A 21,193-nucleotide genomic window follows, 5' to 3' on the forward strand; every position below is an offset into this window, starting at 1 on the left:
AGTCAGGAATAATCTGAAACTAAACTGCCTAGATACCAAGGGGAGGGAGGGGGTGGGGGATGGTAAGTGAATGATCAGGATATATGAAGAACTTGAGCTGTGGCACCAGGGCTGGATCTAGGGGGGGCAGAGGGGGGTGCTTGCCCTGGGCGCCAATGGAGGGGGGGCAAATTAGGTATGGAGTCCATTGTATTCTATGGGACCATAAGATAGAATGGCCCATAAGGGGGCGCCATTTTTTAATTTCCCCCCCCCCCTCAAAAAACATGTAGATCCGGTCCTGTGTGAATAGCATACTTGAGCAACTCTGGTCCAAACTGTGCCCTAGGTTAATTCAATCTTCATTGTGTGTTTAAGTCACAACTGACTTATGGTGACCCCAACAAGGGGCTTTCAAGGCAAGTGAGAAGCAGAGGTGGCTTGCCATTGCCTTCCTCTGCATAGCAACCCTGGACTTCGTTGGTTGTCTCCCATCCAAGTACTAACCAGGGCTCACCCTCCTTAGCTTCTGAGATCTAAGGCGATCAGGCTGTACCATGCTGCCTTCCTTCCCCTCAGTCCATTAAGGACGTACAGTTACCCTTTGTCTTATTTCCTCTTATTTTAAGAAGCTCTAGATTTTATGGTACTACTCTAGTAAACCACCACCGCCACTACTTTTTTATGCCATCATTTCTCATAAAAGCTCAGGGCTGTGGATCTTTCCATCAAGGATCGGTGAGGATCCATTTCAGCACTTTTAATTGGTTCTCCTGCTTTTGCAAGGAGAGAATGCAGCTGAAGAATAAGGGTGTCCATAAAAAGTGTACTGGTATTTTCCACTGGATCAATGAAGAAAGAGCACCAACTATCCGCTCATGGTTGATCAACTGGGGCTGGACAATCATCAAAATTAGGTTGATAGGAGTGAAGAATGGAGGGACATTTGCACGGCACTGGGGCCAACGTGGGCGCTTCATATCAAAGGACTATCCCAGCTCCCATCTGAGGGACAGCGAGAGTTCATGCCTTGGAATCCAAAGCCATTTTGCTGGAGCGAGAGAGAGATGCTCGGCGCTATCCAACTCCGTCCCGAAGAGGACGGAGAGAGTCTACCTATCCGAGGACATCCGATCTTTCCTTCAAGGAGCTGAGAAGCCGCCCGAGGAAAAGGCGTGGAGAAGCATCTCTCCGGCGCCAGCCGAGCTCCTGTGGAAGGGGCCCAGAAGGAGGTGCCAGCCCCCCACTCTCCGCCCGTCCATCCTTTCGTTAGCAGCGGCGAGACGCTCCGGCTTCCTCCAGCCCGGCCGTCTCCTCCTCGCCTTGCCATCCTTTTTTCCTTCGCCGCCGGTTACCTCAGCCCGCAACTCTGCGTAATGACGCGCAGGGAGAGCCGGCAAGGCTGGGTAGGCGGGTGAGAGCGAGCGAGCGAGCGAGCGAAGGAGGTGGGCAGATAGCGCCAGTGGAAGGCGGAGAGGAGCCGACCGAGCATTTAAAGCGACAGCCAAGCCTCCCCTTCGCCCAGTGCTGAGCCGCGGGAGGAAAGGGAGCGCGGCCGGGCAAGACAAGAGCGTCGACGGCAACCGGAGCAAGCGCTGGAGCTGGACCTCCCTGCCGCGCCGCGCCTCCTCGTGGCCCCTTCCCGCCCCTCAGGGGAATCCTCGCAGCGGGGAGGCGCCCCGAGAGCCCTCGCTAGCTGGCTGGCCCGACCAAGCGGCGGCGGCTGCCTCCTCCTCCTCCTCCTCTGCCTCAACATGCTCCAGCCCGGGAGGCTCGTCCAGCTGCTGACTTTGATGAAGTTGCCCTGGTGCCTGCTGGAGTTCCTGCTCTCGGCCGTGGCGCAGGGCCAGGAGATGTACGCCCCTCACTCCATCCGCCTGGAGGGGGACATCACCTTAGGGGGCCTCTTCCCCGTCCACGCTAAGGGACCCTCCGGCGTGCCTTGCGGGGACATCAAGAAGGAGAACGGCATCCACCGGCTGGAAGCCATGCTGTACGCCCTGGACCAGATCAACAGCGACCCGGAGCTCCTGCCCAACGTCACCTTAGGGGCCAGGATCTTGGACACCTGCTCCAGGGACACCTACGCGCTCGAGCAGTCGCTCACCTTCGTCCAGGCGCTCATCCAGAAGGACACCTCCGACGTGAGGTGCACCAATGGGGAGCCGCCGGTCTTCGTCAAGCCGGAGAAAGTGGTGGGAGTGATTGGGGCGTCTGGAAGTTCCGTGTCCATTATGGTCGCCAACATCTTGAGGCTCTTCCAGGTAGGGGGGGGAGGAGCTCGACGGCTTCGGCAGCAGGTTGTTGGGGGAGTCCGGGACCGAGTGATGGCCGGATCCCTTTGCATGTGTGTGCCACACTGCGGGCGCTTGTGTGCCTAGATGTGAAGGGAAAGAGAGGCAGACACATGTCTATAGCAGGTACAGATGCACGAACGTGGGAAGAAATCCGCTGTCTTCGATGGTGCTGCGTTTTGCGAACCGTATGACCCGAGAGGATTATTATATGCTATTCAAATATTCTATAGAAGAACATTATATAATAGAGAGTGTATTATAACCTACCTTCGACATCCCTCTTTTCTGGGAACTCGCTTCTAACCGAGGTAAAATGAGGCAGGCTCCCGAGCTGCAGTGTTAGGTCTGCCCCTGCCCCCCACAGACACGCATTTCCCCAGGTCTCTCCCCTCCCCGTCTCCTCTTGCCCAGAGCCACCTGTCCCACACCCTGCCTGCTGGCTCCCTGCTCTCTCTTTCGCCCTTCCCGGGCTCCCTGCTCCTGCACGGGATTTGCTCTGCATTCTCCACGCCTGGCACTTTCTGGATGTATGATCCCATTTTCGAGAAGCGATCTGTGAATTAAGAAGGGTGAAGGGTGGAGGCACAAGGCGAGGACCTCAATGGATTTTTGCACGGGAAAGGAAATATGGCTCGCGGAGAGGCAACAGGGGACCAAACCGCCAGGGTTTGGTGTCCATCACGAAACAGTCAAACCACCCCTTCTGCGTTTCCTGATGAAGGCGCAGGTTGCATGCCGCTACTCCTCTCGGATCAGTTCAGGGTTAGTTGCCTTGCGGGTGGAGCGCCTGCTCTTCCTGGCCTGGCTGGGCAGAAGGAGGGAGACATTTGTGCGGGGGAACGACGGTTCCCATTCATCCGGGCCGTGATCGTCTTCACAATGTTTTCTCCTTTAACTTCCCATCCTTGTAAACGGGTTTTTGAGGTGCGTTTTGTTGGTGTAACTTCAGGGGATAACTTGGGGGGGGGGGGGGTTGGGTGAGGTGTCTTCGGGTAACTTTCAGTTCGGCCGCAAGCTTTCCCCTCAGGCAAATAGGTAGCACGCATACAGTCCAGAGCTGGATTCAGTCATTTTTTTAAAAAGCAATCTCTATCTATCCTTAAGGAATCGGGATTCTGTGGGTTTTTTTAAAAAAAAAATAATCTTCAACTTTACAAAATAATCAAAAGGAAAGCAAAGCCCTCCTGCCTTCCATCAGGACGCCTGGTCAGTTTCTCAGGCAGCCCTGTCAGTTTCAAGAGCAAGACTACAGCCAGCGCGGAGAGATGCTCTGCTCCCTACCACAACTCGGATTGTTGGAGGTTTTGACACCTCTTTCGCGTGCTGAGGCACGGCAGAAAAAAAGGATCGGGATTAAAGGATGTGTGTGTGTGTGTGTATGTTTAGTGTGAGCGCTCTCTCTCATGTGTTGCTGCAATCCCCCCTCACATAGGCGTTGTGTTTGTCTTGTATTTTCCTTCTCTCTTGGCTTTCCCCTTCCCCAAACTGATTTCCTCTCTGGGTGCTAATGATAAACACCGCCTCCCACTCCAGCTTCGTGGTTTTGAATCCAGCAGTTAGGTGCCAGATATGCTTCCCCCTCCCCCCCCCCAAAAGCAAGTCAGTCTTTCTTCAAGCCCAAATTGGATTTTGGAGTTTGGATTGAAACCTCTCCACTGTCTTCCCCCTCCCCCCTCCGCCCTTTTTCAAAAATGCAAGATCTATCTGCTTGCAAAGACCGTGAGGGGGGGGGGGGATCCCCAACTGGGTAGAATCCTAAAGTCAGTGCCTTTGCATCCAGAAGAGAGAGAGAGAGAGAGCAGGGATTTAATTAACCCAAAGCAGTTCGGGAAGGGGGGGGATGTTCTCCGCAGTAGGCGCTGCTTTTTTTTTTTTTAAGCTGATTTATAGCCTTGAACTCCGAAGAGGTTCCAAATACAACATCGGCAGCGCTTCATATCAAGAGTCATACAGAGAGTGGGAAAGAAGGGGGGAGGGGGAGAACAACGCGCGCGCGCGCAAAGAGCTCCCTGGAAAGGAGCGAGAAGGAATCTCAACCGCCAGCCTTTGCAAATGCACTGTAATTTTGCCTCTAATTTGCAAATTCAAACAGTTCAGAAGAGGTGGAGGTGTGTGTGAGAGAGACAGAGACTAGGGAGAAGGCGGACGATAAGAGCTAGGGAGGAGGAGGAGAAAACGGAGGAGGCTGGGTGAGAGCGCAGAGATGCATCAAGTTGTAGCGCGCCCTGTAAAGTTAGGCGCTGTCCAACTTGGATATCACATCTGTCCTTCAGCCGGCAGAGGCAAATAGCGGCCTGATCATCGTTAGCCTCCCTTCTCTGCTTCTTCTGAGGCTGCATCTACGGTAGATACCGATCGCCATGCAATCACAATAATTGCCCTGTCTGCCTGAAATAAACGCGGGGGGGGGGGAGGCAGTGGATGTCTGTCTCTCTCTTTCTCTCTGTCTCTCTCTCTGTGTCTCTGTCTGTCTGTCTCTCTTTCTCAAACACACACAGATCTATCTATCTGTCTGTCTGTCTAGTCATCCATCCGACTAATCTCCACTGCAGTGGCAATGGATTGGAACCTTTGGACCAGCCAGGATGAGAGCTGTTGCCTCTGACTCTCAGGGCTGCTGGGTGGCTTTGCAAGGGACATGAGGTCTAATTCTTTAGCTCCTGCCTTCTGCAATGCAAAGAGAAGAAGGAATCTGCACGCTAGGTGGGCGTTCATGCTGCTACTCCCATTTCTCAGGCATCTCTCTCCCAAACTGCTTCCTATTTTTACTGGGAGCTGTCTGCTCTGGGAGTGCAAGATGCCGTTGGAAGGGTAAATGGTGAGCTAAGGAACGATTACAAAAAGTACCCCCACCACATTAGCAGAAGGGTGGGGTTTCATTCTTCAGGATGTAGTGGAATTTTGTTTGTTTTTTTGCATCAGGAAAGTTTCTTTCCCCTTCTTGGCACAGGGAAAACAAGAGCTTAACAAAATCAGAGGGGAACTGCTAGTGCCAATTTCCAACAAAATGGTCCCTCTCTTCAGGCATTCCAGAAGTACCTTGGACAGATCCATCTCCAGACTTGCACTGAGACATTCTATGAGAGAGGAATCTTCTGCAGCAGGATTACAGGACTACAGTTTTATGAAGGAACTTCCCCCTAATCTTGCGACCAGATCTGCCATACTGAGAGCTTGAACCAATTCACTTCTCTTCTCATCCTTGAGAAGCAGACCGAAACGATTTCTCTCTTTTCTTAGGAGCATTATTTTTCTTCGCCTCTTCATTCAGGTCTGCCAACTTGACATTACTGTCCAGTAACCAACCCCACAGATATCTCATACTGAGACCGCTAGATGAGTTGTCCTCTCACATGAATAGATGCAGGAGAACCTGGGTTTTCTGCTGAAGGCAGCCTCAAATAATCTCTCTCTAGGAAGGATGGTGGATTATTGCCTGTACCTCTTTGTCATCTCTAAATGAGAAGGCAGCATATTCTTATCTTGGATCTACAATGCATGGCTAGTGGCCCAGTGGAGGCAATGACCATCTTACCATAATAATAGCTTGAGGGGATGTTCCCATCATGACATAAATGTTAACTCATGCTTTCTCCATGATTTGTATCTGTAGTGTGAATGAGATCTAATTGAGGGTGGGGGCTGAGGATGCCTGCCTATGAAACATTTTTTTTCTTTGATGATGATGATAGTGATGGTTTGTGGATTCCAGGACTGCAAAATCTCCTGCTCAGTTTCATTTCATGTCAAGAGAGATCCCATTAAAGAGATGAGGAAGCCCTAGTTAAACAGCATTGCTTGAGGCTTTTTTTTTTCACTAGCTCAAAAAAAGTAGCAGTCACAACCTACTTTTACTGAGAAATCTCATTCCCACAGTAACTAACCCCATCCCTGTTATAACTCCAGCATTGTTGATCTTACATAATGTGGCAAGGAGGCAGGCATAATAAGCCTTTTTAATGCAGATTCTTAATGCAATGTTTTAAAATGGTTTTTTAAATGTGCAGTGCTCTGATTCAAACCTCACATAGTATCCTGAAATTGTTGTTCTGCAAACAACCCTTAGAAGCTACTGCCTTATTTTTTTCTTTAGTATGTATGCTTTTTTTTAGCAAATAGGTGGTTTTACTTGCATTTGAGTTCTATTTCCTTTTACTGCTCATGTTTGCACCCTATTGTCAATTCCTGTTCTTTAGTCGCCACCCCTCCATACACCCATGCACAAAGACACACAAGATGAAAAGAGATTGACAAGAAGCAGGACATAGGAACTCAGCCATCGGTCTCACTTTCAGCCATGAGAGGGAGGGAGACATAGCACTGATATTGCAGAACTGGGTGTTAGCGTTGGTGAACAATAGAAAGGGCAGGAGAAAGACATCAAAGACTTCTGTCATTTAAAGGTCCCTAATGAAGTTCCACCAGTGTATCTCACATGCATGCCAAAGATCATCAGGCCTGCCATGGAGAGTAGAAAAGGGGAACATTATTGGGGCCTGGTCACCTGGAAGGCCCATGGAGCTAACCAAGTACTGAAATCTTCATTCACATGGGGCTGGGTGGTGTAGAGCAGAAACTCTTTGTCTGGAGATCTCTGCTATTTCTCTGCAAACCTGGAGATCAATTCAAGGTCCACTAAACTCTTTTAGGGAAAGCTGATGCTGTTTGCTGGCCAAGTCACCCTTTGGAATCTCACTCCAGGCGCAAACCCAGTAGATGACCTTGGCAGGACTTCCTCTCTAAGGCTCACCCCCTTCCTCAACTGAAAGGGTACTTTTATCATACAGGATTTTCATTATTGAGCTATTTACTTGCTTTAACATGGATGAATGGTTGCTGTCAAGACTCTCTTCACTTCTAATAGCCCAAACATGCTTGTTTTCAATAATATGAAGTATACTTTCTCTGCCTTCCGCCTGCCCCCACCCCATTTGTTGAGGTCATGGCAAATGAAATCCCTCTCACCAATGTCTATATGTAGGACAGATGAGAAAGAACTGGACTGTAGCAGTATATTCACCAATGGACCACAATCATATAGGAAATCTAGGTACATACTAGCTGTTTGCATAAACTAATACTTCCATAGGTAAGAAAGACCCAATATATGATTGCAAAGGAATTGGTGTTGCAGGTTTTACTACCATTACTTCATTACATGAAAATTTAGCATACCTTCCTGATGGTCTTTGAAATTAAAATGCGTTTGCATTGACTTGCTAGTTCTGTGATCATTATGGAGCTTTTATTTTTCATCAGGGGAAAATGTATATAAACAGAGGGGAAAGTGTTTGAATTTCCTCTTTCTATTAATTTGTAGTTGAAGTCATGTCTTTATGGAGAAATATCTGTGGGACAAATAAGACATATATCTTCCTTTTTAAAAATTGCCTTCAGAAAAAGAAAGACATCTTTACTTTGATAGTTCTGTGGCTGATTATTGTCACTGGTAGAGTCTTGGCAGAGTCTTAAATGTCAGTTTAAAATATCAACATGTGTGTGTACACATTCTTCTATATGATTGGCATAATGGGACTCATTTGTGTCAGGAAATTACATACCTTGAAAGAAAGTCCTAGGCCAGGTCCACAATTGCAGCAGTGAGATGCAGACCAGACTATCATTTCAGACTATAGATGGAGGCCATGTTTTTAATGCTCCCCATTTTAATAACTCCCTACATTTTTTTTAAAAGCACTAGGGAAGAGATTTCCAACCTAGTCTCTCTCATACTCTGTTAGCTCCTCATCTTACAATTCCATTTAATTTTTACCTCTGTATGTGTATGTGTCTCAGCACACACCATTTTTTTTTAAAGGCCACTACTGTTTGGAACAAGAGATAGGTCTCTCCGAGTCTGCAAACTGTCAGGACTTCTCAGATCTGCTGAGAACTGTGACTGGTCTGGTCTGCAGAGGCGTAGCCCATTTCTGGTTGTTCTGTACTGTGACAAAGAGAGATAACCAGGGAGCAGGTTTTCATGTACATCCTTGTGAAACTTACAAGGAATCAATTACATCAGAGTCAAAGGAGTCCCACTACAATGCAACTGAGGTGTCTAAGCTTTGATTCTTGAAAGGTTATACCCTGAAATTCTTCTTGGTCTCTGAGGTGCTACTGGACTCAAATCCAACTGTTCTACTGCAGACCAACATGGCTACCCTTTGAAGCTGAGAAGGGTGTAATTCTGCTTAGGTTTGCAGTATTAGACTCAGTTAAACTCCGCAGTTTACCTTATATAAATCTTCCCAGATTTCAAAACCAGTGCTGTCCTTCTCCAGGACACACAGATTACATTCTATCTTTCCTCATCCAGGCAGGCTGGTAAGCCCCATTCTTGCTGTACTCTTTCAGTCCAGAGTTCTCCAATGTTGTCTGCTGTTTAGCTAATGTTGCTCTTTGGCAAGTTTTTTGCTCTTCAACACGGCTTCCGCAGGAACTCCTTTGCATATTAGGCTGCACCCCCCTGATGTAGCCAATCCTCCAAGAGTTTACAGGGCTCTTCTTACAGGGCCTACTTTAAGCTCTTGGAAGATTGGCTACATCAGGAGTGTGTGGCCTAATATACAAAGGAGTTTCTGCTACAAAAAAGCCCTGCTCTTCAGTAAATACTGTGTGTATGTTACTGTGCTGTGTTTTCTTGTGATCAATGTTCACCGCTTATATCATAAAATTATTAGACTCTGTGGAACCTTGGTCAGCTGCCTAAAGTTGCTGTTGTGTCTGGTGATGGCTTGTCATGGGGGGGGGGTGGCAATGCATATATTTTTTGGAAAGGAGGTGGTTGCTTCAAATACAACATGTGGCATCAGTGACAATGATATAAGCTCCTAATTCATGTTGCCATTGTTAGTTGGGTTTAATGGCTGAACTCTCTAAGTATAGGAGGTATATAGGCAAGCCAGAAGTTGTGTTTAATCCTCTGGCTCAAGTTTGGCAAGCTGACTGGTCACCCCAGCATGATGACTAAGGCTGTGAGCAGGGCTTTATTGTAGCAGGAACTCCTTTGCATATTAGGCCACATACCCCTGATGTAGCCAATTCTCCAGGAGCTTACAGGGCTCTTAACACAGGGACTACTATAAGCTCTTGGAGGATTGGCTACATCAGGGGTGTGTGGCCTAATATGCAAAGGAGTTCCTGCTACAAAAAAAGCCCTGACTGTGAGTAGCCTTAGGGATTGTGTGCGTACCAAGCATGTACCTCAATCAACATTAGACCTAGTCTTCCCGTACAAATCTATTTAGAACTTGATGACTGAAGCATCAGGTCAATAGCTGCAAAAGTAAATGAATCACTATAGATCAATCACCACAGGTACAACTTTCATCACTTCAGATGCAATGCTTTTCTGTACAGTCTATAGCACATTGCGCTGTGCACCATTAAATGATGAGCCATCAAGTGATCTATGTATGTGCCTGAATGGGAGACTCGATACTTGTAGGATGATAATAGAGAAGAACTGACAACGAGGGTTCTATCCACACTGGAGAACCTTTTCAAAAAACTAAGAGGATGATGAAGGAGACAGGCAAATGTACACTATGAAGTCCTCTCACTTTTTTCCCTCAGTAGCTGACCCAGCAAGAGCCATTTCACTTAAGCATGCCACTTCAAAACCTGCCCTTATTCTACTGCCGTGCATTTTCTCTCTTGCAGTTGCTGCTTGTCTTTCTTTTCTAATTATGTACACATGCTTTCACAGGCAACTAGGCCTTTTTCTTCTTACTAGGCATCTCTCCTTTCCCATCCTCGGTCATGGATTCTCCATAAGTTCCAGTGTGTATAAATTCTCAAAGTAGGCAGTGTGAAGGAACAGACTTGCAAGCCCTTCCTGTTCCTTTGAGCTGGTCTCTGGGAAGTCAGAAAGCCATGCAGCTGCCCAAAGTTTCCACTCAGAAACATCATACCTATCCCTTGCTTCCTGGGGGTTCCTGAAACAAGCTGGGTAACTCCTAGTGTCACCAGCAGCAATTCTGAAAGTACCTGTCCCATCTGAAGAAGTGTGTTTTTAGCACACAAAAGCTTACGTTCTGAATAAAACTTAGTTGGTCTTAAAGGTGAACTTGACTCCTGCTTTGTTCAACTGCTTCAGATCAACACGGCTGCCCACTTGGATCTATCTGAAAGTACCCGAGTTGCACATCTAGCATGCTGTACCTGTGTTGCCATTTAAAGGCTTTGCCAAGTTGTCAAACCTCCCTCTACATTCCTATAAGCTAGCCCATGGGCAGTCTATTGCAACGTCACAATTTTGAGCAATTGTCCTCCAGGAATGGCAAGTTTACCTGCATTTTGCTGTTAACACTCTTCAGATAGCAAGACTGTAGGGGAGGGGGGGTGCTGTGGTTCCAGAGATCAGGCATAGAGCACTGAAAACATCTGAAAGTTTAATAAATTAATAAAAATAATGCACATGGTCTGTTGAAGCATTCAGGCTGAGCACAGGTACAAAGAAAACGTGAAAGCATGCAGTTCTCTTTCCTTATACCAGGTCTTGTCCTAAATGATGTTTAAACTGCACATGCTAGTGTTACTTGAAGTAGCAGCACAGTAAAGTACAATCTTACTTCCCCACTGTTCCTCACCATATGGATCCCAAGGTAAAAGTGTAGTCCTTGAGCCCATACAAGCTGTTGGTTCAAATGAATGAGGAAATGAAAGAGTATGGAAGGGTCTTCTTTGAATCTGCAACATTTATTGTCTCTCTTGGGGAGTTCATCTCAGCTTGGGGTAATTTTAATATTCTTTACATTATAGTATTTTAGATTTCTCCCTCTCTGTTTCTTTGAGTATCACCTTCCAGAAGCATGTGGAGTGGTACACCATTGTCCCGCTCTGGCAAGAGCCATTAGTATAACCAAGAGCTTGAGTGCTCTGTGCTTGTGGCTAGATGGCTTTTTCCTCCACCCACTCTTTTCTGCCAGCGATGAGTTAGCCTCTGGGTTCCTGTGCAATAGCAATGACTGAAATATCTGAGTGAACTGTTGAATGAAGAGCATTGCTCCACATGCAGGAAAAGACCAGACAGTGATACAGTGAAGAGAAACAAGCACAACAACAGGACTGCCTCTCCCTATGTCCAGCAGCTTCAGTCATCCCAACACATTTTACCTAAGCTTAGAGGATGGTTAGATGAATCTTCACCTAGTCCCAGACCTTTTCAGCAGTCACCCTAGCTAAGGGCAACTATCAACCAGAAAATGCTAGGAAGGCTTCAGTCTGTCCCCAGCCCAAACACTGTAAATCATTGGTGTTTAGGGAGGTACTTAGAAGAAGTTAATATCTGTATGTAGTTTAGTATTTCAGAGACTCAACTTGGCTTTTATTAAATGGCATTGTTGTCACTGATATTTTATTTATTATTTCCTCAATGCTCATGGGTTTCTTCCAATCTGTGGGGCAATTCTTAATTTGTAAGCCATCTGAGGTGATCTTAGGAGAGACTGACAGGATAAAAAACATTCTAACATAATAATGTTATATTATAAATATATTTATATAATATATAAATATAATAAATATATTATAAATGAATAAATATCTGAAGTCAACTAGGGACAGGGCTTTTTCGATCACAGCCCCTTGCTGTGGAACCAGCTGCCGGAAGAGGTGGGGGCCCTGCGGAACCTTGGGCAGTTCCGCAGGGCCTGTAAGACAGTCCTCTTCCAGTTGGCATACAACTGACCGCCATCTGAATATTTTAAGGAAGACTGTGGGATAGCACACTGATGAATTGCGTTTATTTTATTGTGTAAATTATTAATGTATTTTAATTCTTAATTTTATTGTTAGAATTTTTATGTTGTGAGCTGCCCTGAGCCCGCCTTGGTGGGGTAGGGCGGGATATAAATCAAATGAAATAAATAATAAATAATATTACTTAATTAACGAAAGCACTGGAATATAGACTCCCCACCCCCTAAAAAAAATCTGACTAGATATATGCACACATGATTTACCCAGCACAAACCATAGACCATCTTTGACCAGCTTGGCAAAGACACTGGGAAATATCTTGACTAGGTGAAGATAGTGTGATTTTGTTATAAAAAACATGGATCAGAGAGTATGCATCTAGCTGCAACTGCCTGTGGCACAATAACACTGTGGAAAGCATGAGTGGTTGCCAAATAAGCTGTCTACTGATGACATCAAAATACCTTCAGGAATTCAAAGGCTTACCAAATGAAAGCATACTCTTCAAAATGAAGATGGCTTTTGAAAAGTAATATTTTTATGAAGTAATATTGATTACATTTGGGATGGCACAGTGCTAATAAGATAATCCTGCCTAGCCATATCTTGTATTTTCTCTGCTAAAATCAGTTTTTACTTGGAGGCATTGATCCATCCAGCAAAATGTACTGTGGCATCATATCAGATGCTGTTACTTCTATTTATAGCAATATGCAAATTAATCTCAATGAATGAGAATATGAAGTGTCCTGGGTATAGGAATATGACAAACTTTGTCATAATATTGGAAGATATGAAGCATGTAATTAAACCCAATTTAGGAATGTGATTTTTGATACAGTCAGGGCACTTGAGGTGGGGTGGACATTTTGGGAAAACAGGAACAGCATGATTGAAAGCAATCACGCTTATTTAGCAAGGAAAGTACAGAAGGGCAATGCTACCTCTTGGAAACTAACCCCCTCCCCACAGGTACTGCTCAATAATTCACATAAAGACAGTCTTGTTTATCAAAGCCCCTTTCTCTAAAAGTTAAAATTTTATATTCTGACACCCAAGAGGGCTACCTCGGTTTTATTTATTTATATTTTGTTTTATTTATTATATTTATATCCTGCCCTCCTCTAATGGGCTCAGGGTGATTGACAACAGTTAAAATACATAAAGTTAAAAAATGATTCTTACATTTCCTATTGGGATAACCTCGGAGAGCAATGTCTTTAGCTTCTCAGCTTTCTTTGCAGTGCCGGATTAAACCCCATGGAGGCCCCTAGACAGTCAAAATCTCGCTGCGCATGCAGGCTTCCAAATGCAGCAAGCAGGGGGGAAACTGGGGGGAAAAGCTGGCCCGGGGCCCCTAAAGGCCTACTTGGCCTAATTGTTAATCTGGCACTGTTTCTTTGGACTCCCTTTATTTAGTCACTAAACAGGAAGCTATGAGAACAATTAAGAAACATTTATTTAGGAATTATAACAGTACAACCTGTAGAGCACAACTCATTTGTTCTACTCAATTTGTTGGTATTCTTCCATCTGGCCAGCTTCCCGATTACTGTTCTTACTCAACCGTTAGTATAGGCAGGCTTTTATGTTGGCACATCTAAATGCCTTAGAGTCTTGCAAGGGAGGTATCTCAAGATACCATATTTTGATAGAGTAACTGACTGTAGTGTAGATACTGTAGACACTCGCGTATCAAGTGACCTTTGAATGTAACTATTTTTCTGAGGCTAGAAATCTTTTAATTTTTAAAGGATTTTCCCTTTGCTCCAAAATATAGATTACATGGAGACATTACCTCTTTCATTAGAAGATAATAGTAGACCTATCTCTTTCAGTTGCAAAATTTTATGCTTTTGTAATTGATTTTTGCAGTCATTCAAGTGTGGCCGAGTTCTTTATATTTTGGTAATCTGCTTAAAACTAATAAGTTAAGAAGCAGTATGAGGTAGAGAGACTTTATCACAGGCTGACCAAGGATTGTATTCCCCAGTGAAGAACACCTGAAAGAATGAACCGGATATCATCGGCAGAAGACAGAACAATGGTCATCTGCACAAATAATGGGAAACCAGCCCCAGCTAGTCATATGGCACTAAGGGAAATAGGCTTCCCAAGTCCCCTGTTGCCTCCAGCGGGGGACTTTTTCATGCACTCTAGTGATTTGGGAGGGGAAAACTCCATGGTACCTATTGTACCATAGAGTTTCCCCTCCCAAATTGCTAGAGTGTCTTGGAAAACCATTGAGTTTTCCCGGAAACACCTAGAGCAGCCGGTGAGCGACATCACCAGCACAATTTGGGCCAGCGGGTTGGGAACCTCCAGGGTGGGAGAAGCCCTGCCTGGCCCAGGGGCTTGGCAGCCCTAAAGGGAAAGGGTTCAGCCAATCCTTTTACAATCCTTGTTACCAATGTTTTTGTAACAACAATGGAATAATGGGCACTCAGTGGTTTTGTCCCAGAGACTACCAGAAGCCAAAGATTGCCAGATGCCAAAGATTCCCTTGGTAAGTCATGTGCTGTTCATCAACTTTAGAGGCACCATAAGCAAACTTGGAGGGTTTCCTAGAATTTCAGTAGTCAGAGCCTTTCTCATCACTGTAGTAGCAGTCACCCTACACCTGTTGAATACACAGTTATTAATGCTAGCTACTATCAAAAGTCCTTACTCCAATTCCAGGGTAAGGACTTTTGTTAGGGGAGGGCAACTACAAAGTTACAAAAATACCAGAGTGAGACTGCTCTCACTCTAGTCTCAGTATGTGCCACCAGTCCTTTTCAGTCTATCCAAGCAGTTCAAGAGCAAAAGGACAAATCTCCCAGCCCTTCAGGAAATTAACAAGGAAGTCAACCCTGCAGGGTAGGCCTGCAGACTAAGTCTCCAAATGCAAAACATTTACCTGGTAGGCAGTCACTGGATCAAGCCTTCTGGAATTAGATTTATCTATGCCAATAAAGGTTTTGATTGATTGAATTAGATTTGAGGTCAGCAATGACAAAAACCACAACTGGATAAAAATATAATTATTTTTTATTAAGGTGCCTAAAATAGTTAAAAGCCAAGACTGTGAAAGAAAATAAAACTCTAAGCAGCTTTAGTTAATATAGTAAGACAAGGTTCCAAGTTACCAGATATTAATCCAAAGTTTAATCAGCAAAATGGCTCTCTTTCTCCAGAGATACCCGGGGCCAGCCACACAAGCAAGCAAGTCAAGATGGCTTCCAGGAGCATAGAAACTGCATGGTGAAACAATCACCATCAAGCTGACCAAAGTAGTTACCAAATGCTAAAAGCTTTATGGTAAGGGTCTCAAATTGGCTCCAGGCCTGCTTAGCCAATCAGAACCCTGAGAGGTGACATAACTCTCTGTGTTGCTGGGCACATGATCTATGGTGTGACTTGACCAGAGGGAAGAGAAATGAAATTTTACTGCAGACAGATCTTGGCTCCTTCCCACGGGTGAAAACTCAATATGATATACTTGGAAGTCAGTGCAAAGCACAACCTCCCTTCCACATAGCTGCTGATCTATCTAGCAAAGCCATTCTGCTCCTGGGGCCTCTAACAGCCTCTGGAAACATATGCGTAGGCCACTTTGCAGCCTGAACCAAATATTTTTACAAAGTAAGAGTTTGCAAGGAACCACTTTCTTTACACCTACTTCTCTCAGATCACTGTTATAAGACTTGAAGTTGATGGTGCATTTAAACAGAATCTTGAAGTCTTGTCACAGTTCTTACCCAAGCACCATTGACATCATTTCTAAAAAAAAAAAAAAAAATAACTTGGGGACCCATCTTTTTTTGGTACCAGGACTCAGACCTGAACTTGGTTTAAGACTTTAGAGCAGGGGTCCTCAACCTGCGGCCCGTGGGCCAGATGCGGCCCGCTGAGGACGTTTATGCGGCCCGCCGGGTTATGGCAAAATCAGACCAGAAGTGACGTTCGACCTAAACTTGCATTAGCAACGCACACTTCCGGCACTGGGCTGAGGCGGCGGAGACAGAGTGTGAGGTGATACTGAGGTGAGGTGAGTTCCCAGGCCGGGTGTGTGGTGCGGGGAAGGGAGAGAGATGCAGAAGACGGAGAACTGACGGCCCACGGCCTTGTACAGTAACAGCAGTCCGGCCCTCCAACAGTCTGAGGGACAGTGAACTGGCCCCCTATTTAAAAAGGTTGAGGACCCCTGCTTTAGAGTCATTTTCTAATTCCTTTTCCTTTATGTAATTATATATAATAAAAGGCAAACAAAGAGATAGGGATAGATGCCTTCCATGACTTCTTTTATTCTACTCCCAAGGGTGTTTTCAGTGTTGTGCATATACACATTAACTGAAAGTTGTATCAACTTTAGCTCTGATTTAAAAAAACAACAACAACTCACTAAGGTGATATAATAATGTCACAACACTGTGTTGTAGTGCACACTGAGGGCACCATCCTTGTCATCCATATCAGTAAGTCACTTACCACTTCTATACTTGGGTCTGCTCTGGATGTGCAGACAGCCATGTGTTTTTTGTTTGTAAAACAACCATGGGGGGTAGAGATCCATATGATAAATAATTTTATATATGTTGACCCAACACAGCTAATGCAGATCATACTCACTCCAACATAATTCATGCACAGCCACTGCAGAGTTATTATTTTGCTGCATTTTAATCTGCCCTAACCATATTGGGAGTTTTTTTTCCTACATGATATACCACAACAATGCATTAGAATTCATCAAGTGGAAGGGTCCATTTCCAAACTGATCCTGAATTACTTACATTGATCAGAATCCCAAGTTCTCTCATAAGCTTGCCTCAAAGAAATTCAATGGTTTAACCACTCTGCGTATGAGGTGCAGTTGAAGTGCATTAAAGGGCATCTCATCAGTATCTTCTTGGTTATGTACACACAGAGATTCAGGAAAGACTGCATCATGTTCTATATCAACTCTGGAAACTAGCATATATGTACTTTAAGTGATTATATGCCACTGTCGATGAACAAAACATTATACTCAGGCACAATGCCAGAGAAGTCAGTCCTCCTGTCAAAGCTCAGCTAGGAAATGGACCTGCATTGATTGAAGAGTAAGCAGGGTTGACAGGCAGGAGATTGAATAGTGCCCACCACTAAGTATGGAAAACTCCCAGGCACTGGATTTGGCTTGATAAAAGATTTTGTAATATATGTTTGTTTGTTTTTTTAAAAAAAGCCAGTAATGTCTCGGTTTAAAATCTCTTAAATGGCATTGCCCTGCATCTCTAGAAGAACGAGATCCTTCTTCTCTCGTGAAGAATGGCAATATCAGCCATTCTGCAAATAGGATAAAATGTATTCTGAAATGAAGCTGTATATCATCAACCTGCCCCTTTGATAGTTATCTCTGACTCACTAGCATTCCCTTATAGACCTTATCTGCATCTGCAGGTCTAGCAATGTGGCTCTCTTCTCTGTGACTGGCATTGTTGGAAGAGAGTACAACACCTACCACCATAATTCCCTCCCCCCAGACAACTGCCAGCAGCACTTTCAGACATCACAGCATCAGCTCAAGTCTGTTGCTTCACAGCTAACCATTCGCTTACCTGTAGGTTGATTACGTCCTGGTGCACTTGCTCTGTGATACATACAGATCACTGCTCACTTGGCCCTGCTCTTCTTTTTTGTCAAGGGAGCAAATGCTATCAATTTTTTTTAAAAGTCTGGGTAGAATAGCTCCGTGCTTTAGCCAGGGGATAGAGAACATGGACTTGACTGCAAAATGTAATGAAGAGGCCTCAGATCTCACTAAACAGCTAGATGTTTAAAACACCTACACCAATCTTTAGGTTATGGTGGGATAGCTCAGATCCAGAAAGTTAAACTTTTAGCAGTCTGTTCTGTTATCAGCTGTGATTTTTGACTACGCTGATCCTAGATATGTGGCATAGTTTGGTCAAAAGCAATGCCATTGTCTCATTTCCACACAACAGCAGTTGTCTTTTAGCTAGCTGGAGGAGAGCACTGTGCTATGGGGGGCGGGTCACAGCACTGTATGACTAAGACATATTCAAATTGACAGTAATATCAAGTATAGCTTGTGCTGGACATTCCTTTCCCTTCTTCTTCTCCCTTTCTCATGGATGTGCACAGAGGGCAGCTTAATTTGCACTACACTTCAGTGTGGCAGGGAAAGAATGTGGAATCTTTGCACAGATGGCACAGCCAAAGTTCACTGAAGCTGGCCTGTTCTGACCTATTTTATTTTATATAATTCTAAGGCAGTTCAGCATGGTACTCAGTCTATCGGAATATCTGAGATCGTGTGTTTGTAAGTCATGCTGCACTTGACTGTATGTCTGTTTTTTTAAAACAAACTTACTAGAAGATGAGTGAAGAGAAAGTGACAAGAACTGACAGAGAGGAAAGGGAATAGAACATCAGTACTCCAGTCTCCAAGGGCAAGGACTGACTCTTCAAAACAACGAGCAGAGTTTATGATGGAGCTGTTCCTTGATCCTAGCCAGAGTTTTAGAAGCTCATGAAAACAAAAGCTCTCCATTCCAGGTCTCCTACTGATCTGGTAGGATGGTATACTGGGATGGAAAGCCAGTGAATGGTGATCCAGCTGTAGTCTAATACAGAGATAGACCAGACAACCAATCCTCTACAGAGTTGCTCCAGGCTACGTCCATGAAAGTAAATGCATAGGGTTGTACTGTAAAACTCTCTATACTCTGTTTTTGACAAGTGTAAAGACTGATAGATCCAAGCGGGCAGCCATGTTGGTCTGAAGCAGTTGAAAAAAGCAGGAGTCAAGTTGCACCTTTAAGACCAACCAATTTTTATTTAGAACGTAAGCTTTCGTGTGCTCTTAAGAACACTTCATCAGACGAGGAATCCAGCACAGTGAGCAAAAGCCATACAAAGCTGAGCAGAGCCATACATAGCTAGTAGGCAGTGGCCCAGAATGCAACATGGTACAGATTTAAGAACCAATGATAGTGAAGTAAAATTATCTGGTAGTATGCTTAAGAGCACATGAAAGCTTACATTCTGAATAAAAATTGGTTGGTCTTAAAGGTGAAACTTGACTCCTGCTTTGTAAAGACTGATGTTTCTGATGCTGCAACACCACACAGTGTCATTCTTCTAGCCACACTGCAAAATAAAGCTATTAGAGAAGTTCTAATGGTTGTGGTTATCCAAACTGCATGTATTCTAGGATTTTGTCAAGCAACTGGGTGTAAAATTTAGGATCCTATGAATCAGAGCATTCATTCAGCCTACATTCATTTGCCATTCAAAAATGCAGTTGTGTTTACAGGAAGGATCGGCCTAGGGCTCAAGGGACCCCTCTTTTTTTTCTCTCTAGCAGTGCTTATGGACACATGTGAATACTTGCAGTCAGAGCTTTTTTTGTAGCAGGAACTCCTTTGCATATTAGGCTACACCCCCCTGATGTAGCCAATTCTTCTGGAGTTTACAATAGGCCCTGCAAGGACAGCCCTGTAAGCTCTTGGAGGATTGACTACATCAGGGGGGTGTAGCCTAATATGCAAAGGAGTTCCTGCTACAAAAAAAGCCATGTGCAGCCATGGCTTCCGGGGTGGGGCTGTGTGCATGTCCCAAATATTCATCCTTCCATTCTTCTCTTCTTGCTATGAGAGTCTGACCAAGCAGGGGAGTGAAAGCAGAGGGCTACATTACTTCCATTTTTGTAGAATAATGGATGCATCTATGCATTCTCTGTGTGTAACTATGTCGCTTATGGAAAGAGTCTCTGTGAAGACAGGCATGGGGTTGTCTGGTGAGGCTAGGGTTACCAACTTCCAGTTGGGGCTTGAAGGTCTCCTGGAATTACAGGAGATTTCCAGATTTTAAAAATCAGACTTCCCTGGAGAAAATGGGCACTTTGGAGGGTGGATTCTTTGCATCACCTCACTGCTGAGGTCCTTCCCTTTAAACCCTGTTCTCCCCAGGCTCCACACCCAAATATTCAGGAATTTTCCTACCTAGAACTGGCAACTGTGAGATTTAGTGAAGTTACAGAAGGCAGTGACCAGAAGCTATGTAAGAGTTCAAGAGGTCAATGTATGGGGCTTCAGTGCGCAACATAGTCCTTGTCAGCTATCAGAATCACTGTAAAACAGCATTATGCACATTTGTATAATGCACACAATGTCCATGCATCACAGAATCCAGCTTCACTTGTCACAACATTTTGATTTTTTTAATGTAATGATGCAGAGCACACTGAACCCAGAATACAATTACCTTTACATTTAGATCTCCAGTCTCACTACTACAGAAGTGAGCAAACTATTGAAAAATCTTAACCATATCAAAATACAGGAGAGCTCTGACATTACTATGTCATAACATTTTGCTATCAGCAATCCTAGAGGGTCATTACAAGCAAATTCCTTCAAAGGATTTTTTTGCCCTCGAGGTACAGGGTTAGCAGAGACTGTCATTGGAGTTGCCAGTTCCCTTTTGGGGTGGGAGACCTCCTGCCTCTGCCCAGCCATTCCTGCTTCCAGTCAGCCAGATGGTAAGAAAAAAATGGGGGCAGAATTATGGGCATCGTGACTTGATGGTAAATTCTGGGAATTTGTCCAAGTGAGACCATGGAGTGGAAGGGGGTATTTAGGGAGCATGAGCAAAAGATTTTTAAAAATACAAGGTCTCATAATTTAAACTGTGCATGTACAAACTGGTGATTGTTCAGAGCACACAGAAGAATCAGTTTCTTTGATTCTGAAGGAAAATTCTGAGGCTACAGTTAACAGACTGTAGCCTAAGTCAATGCAACCACTAAGATGTGTGGCACCAGGAAAACCCTAGACCTGACCCATGTAGCCCTTTGCCAGGATGCGTGTGGTTTTAGATTTTAGCATGGCAACAACTGTAATTTTAGGAATTTTATTTCAAGCCCACAAACTTGGACAAATTCCCAGGATCTTTCAGCCTTGCAGTAAGAGTGTCTAAAGTAAGTCAAATATAAGCTTGGTATTCCTATGCTTTGTACTGCATTGAAAGATAGAACCACATGTCAGATTTTATGTTACCAGTAAATGGAGAAGTGACTGTAGCATTCTCAATATTTCTTTGAAAATATCATTACCATTATTTTCAGCACAGTGCTATACTGGTAGCCCTGCATAATAGAAAGATTAATGTTTGATAATCTTACAGATTTTCCAAGAGCAAAACAGACAAAATGAGATGGGCAGTTC

The 21,193-nt window shown here is 44.6% G+C and overlaps 1 protein-coding gene across 6 annotated transcripts in view; it reads left to right on the top strand.

Moving 5' to 3' along the window:
• The first annotated feature begins 1,384 nt into the window (after positions 1-1,384).
• Positions 1,385-21,193, top strand: part of GRM7 (glutamate metabotropic receptor 7) — an 870,101-nt gene continuing 850,292 nt past the window's right edge. For 2 of the 6 annotated variants that reach the window (XR_009555438.1, XM_060239599.1), the window contains exon 1: positions 1,385-2,243. Coding sequence is in view for 4 of the 6 variants with exons in the window: in XM_060239599.1 (XP_060095582.1) it covers positions 1,734-2,243 (510 nt within the window). In the remaining 2 variants the exon portion in view is untranslated. The remainder of the gene's footprint in view (positions 2,244-21,193) is intronic. The other 4 variants (XM_060239598.1, XM_060239595.1, XR_009555437.1 and 1 more) reach the window with 3 other exon arrangements.

Source organism: Heteronotia binoei, chromosome 5, assembly GCF_032191835.1.
Source record: "Heteronotia binoei isolate CCM8104 ecotype False Entrance Well chromosome 5, APGP_CSIRO_Hbin_v1, whole genome shotgun sequence".
NCBI lineage: Eukaryota > Metazoa > Chordata > Lepidosauria > Squamata > Gekkonidae > Heteronotia > Heteronotia binoei.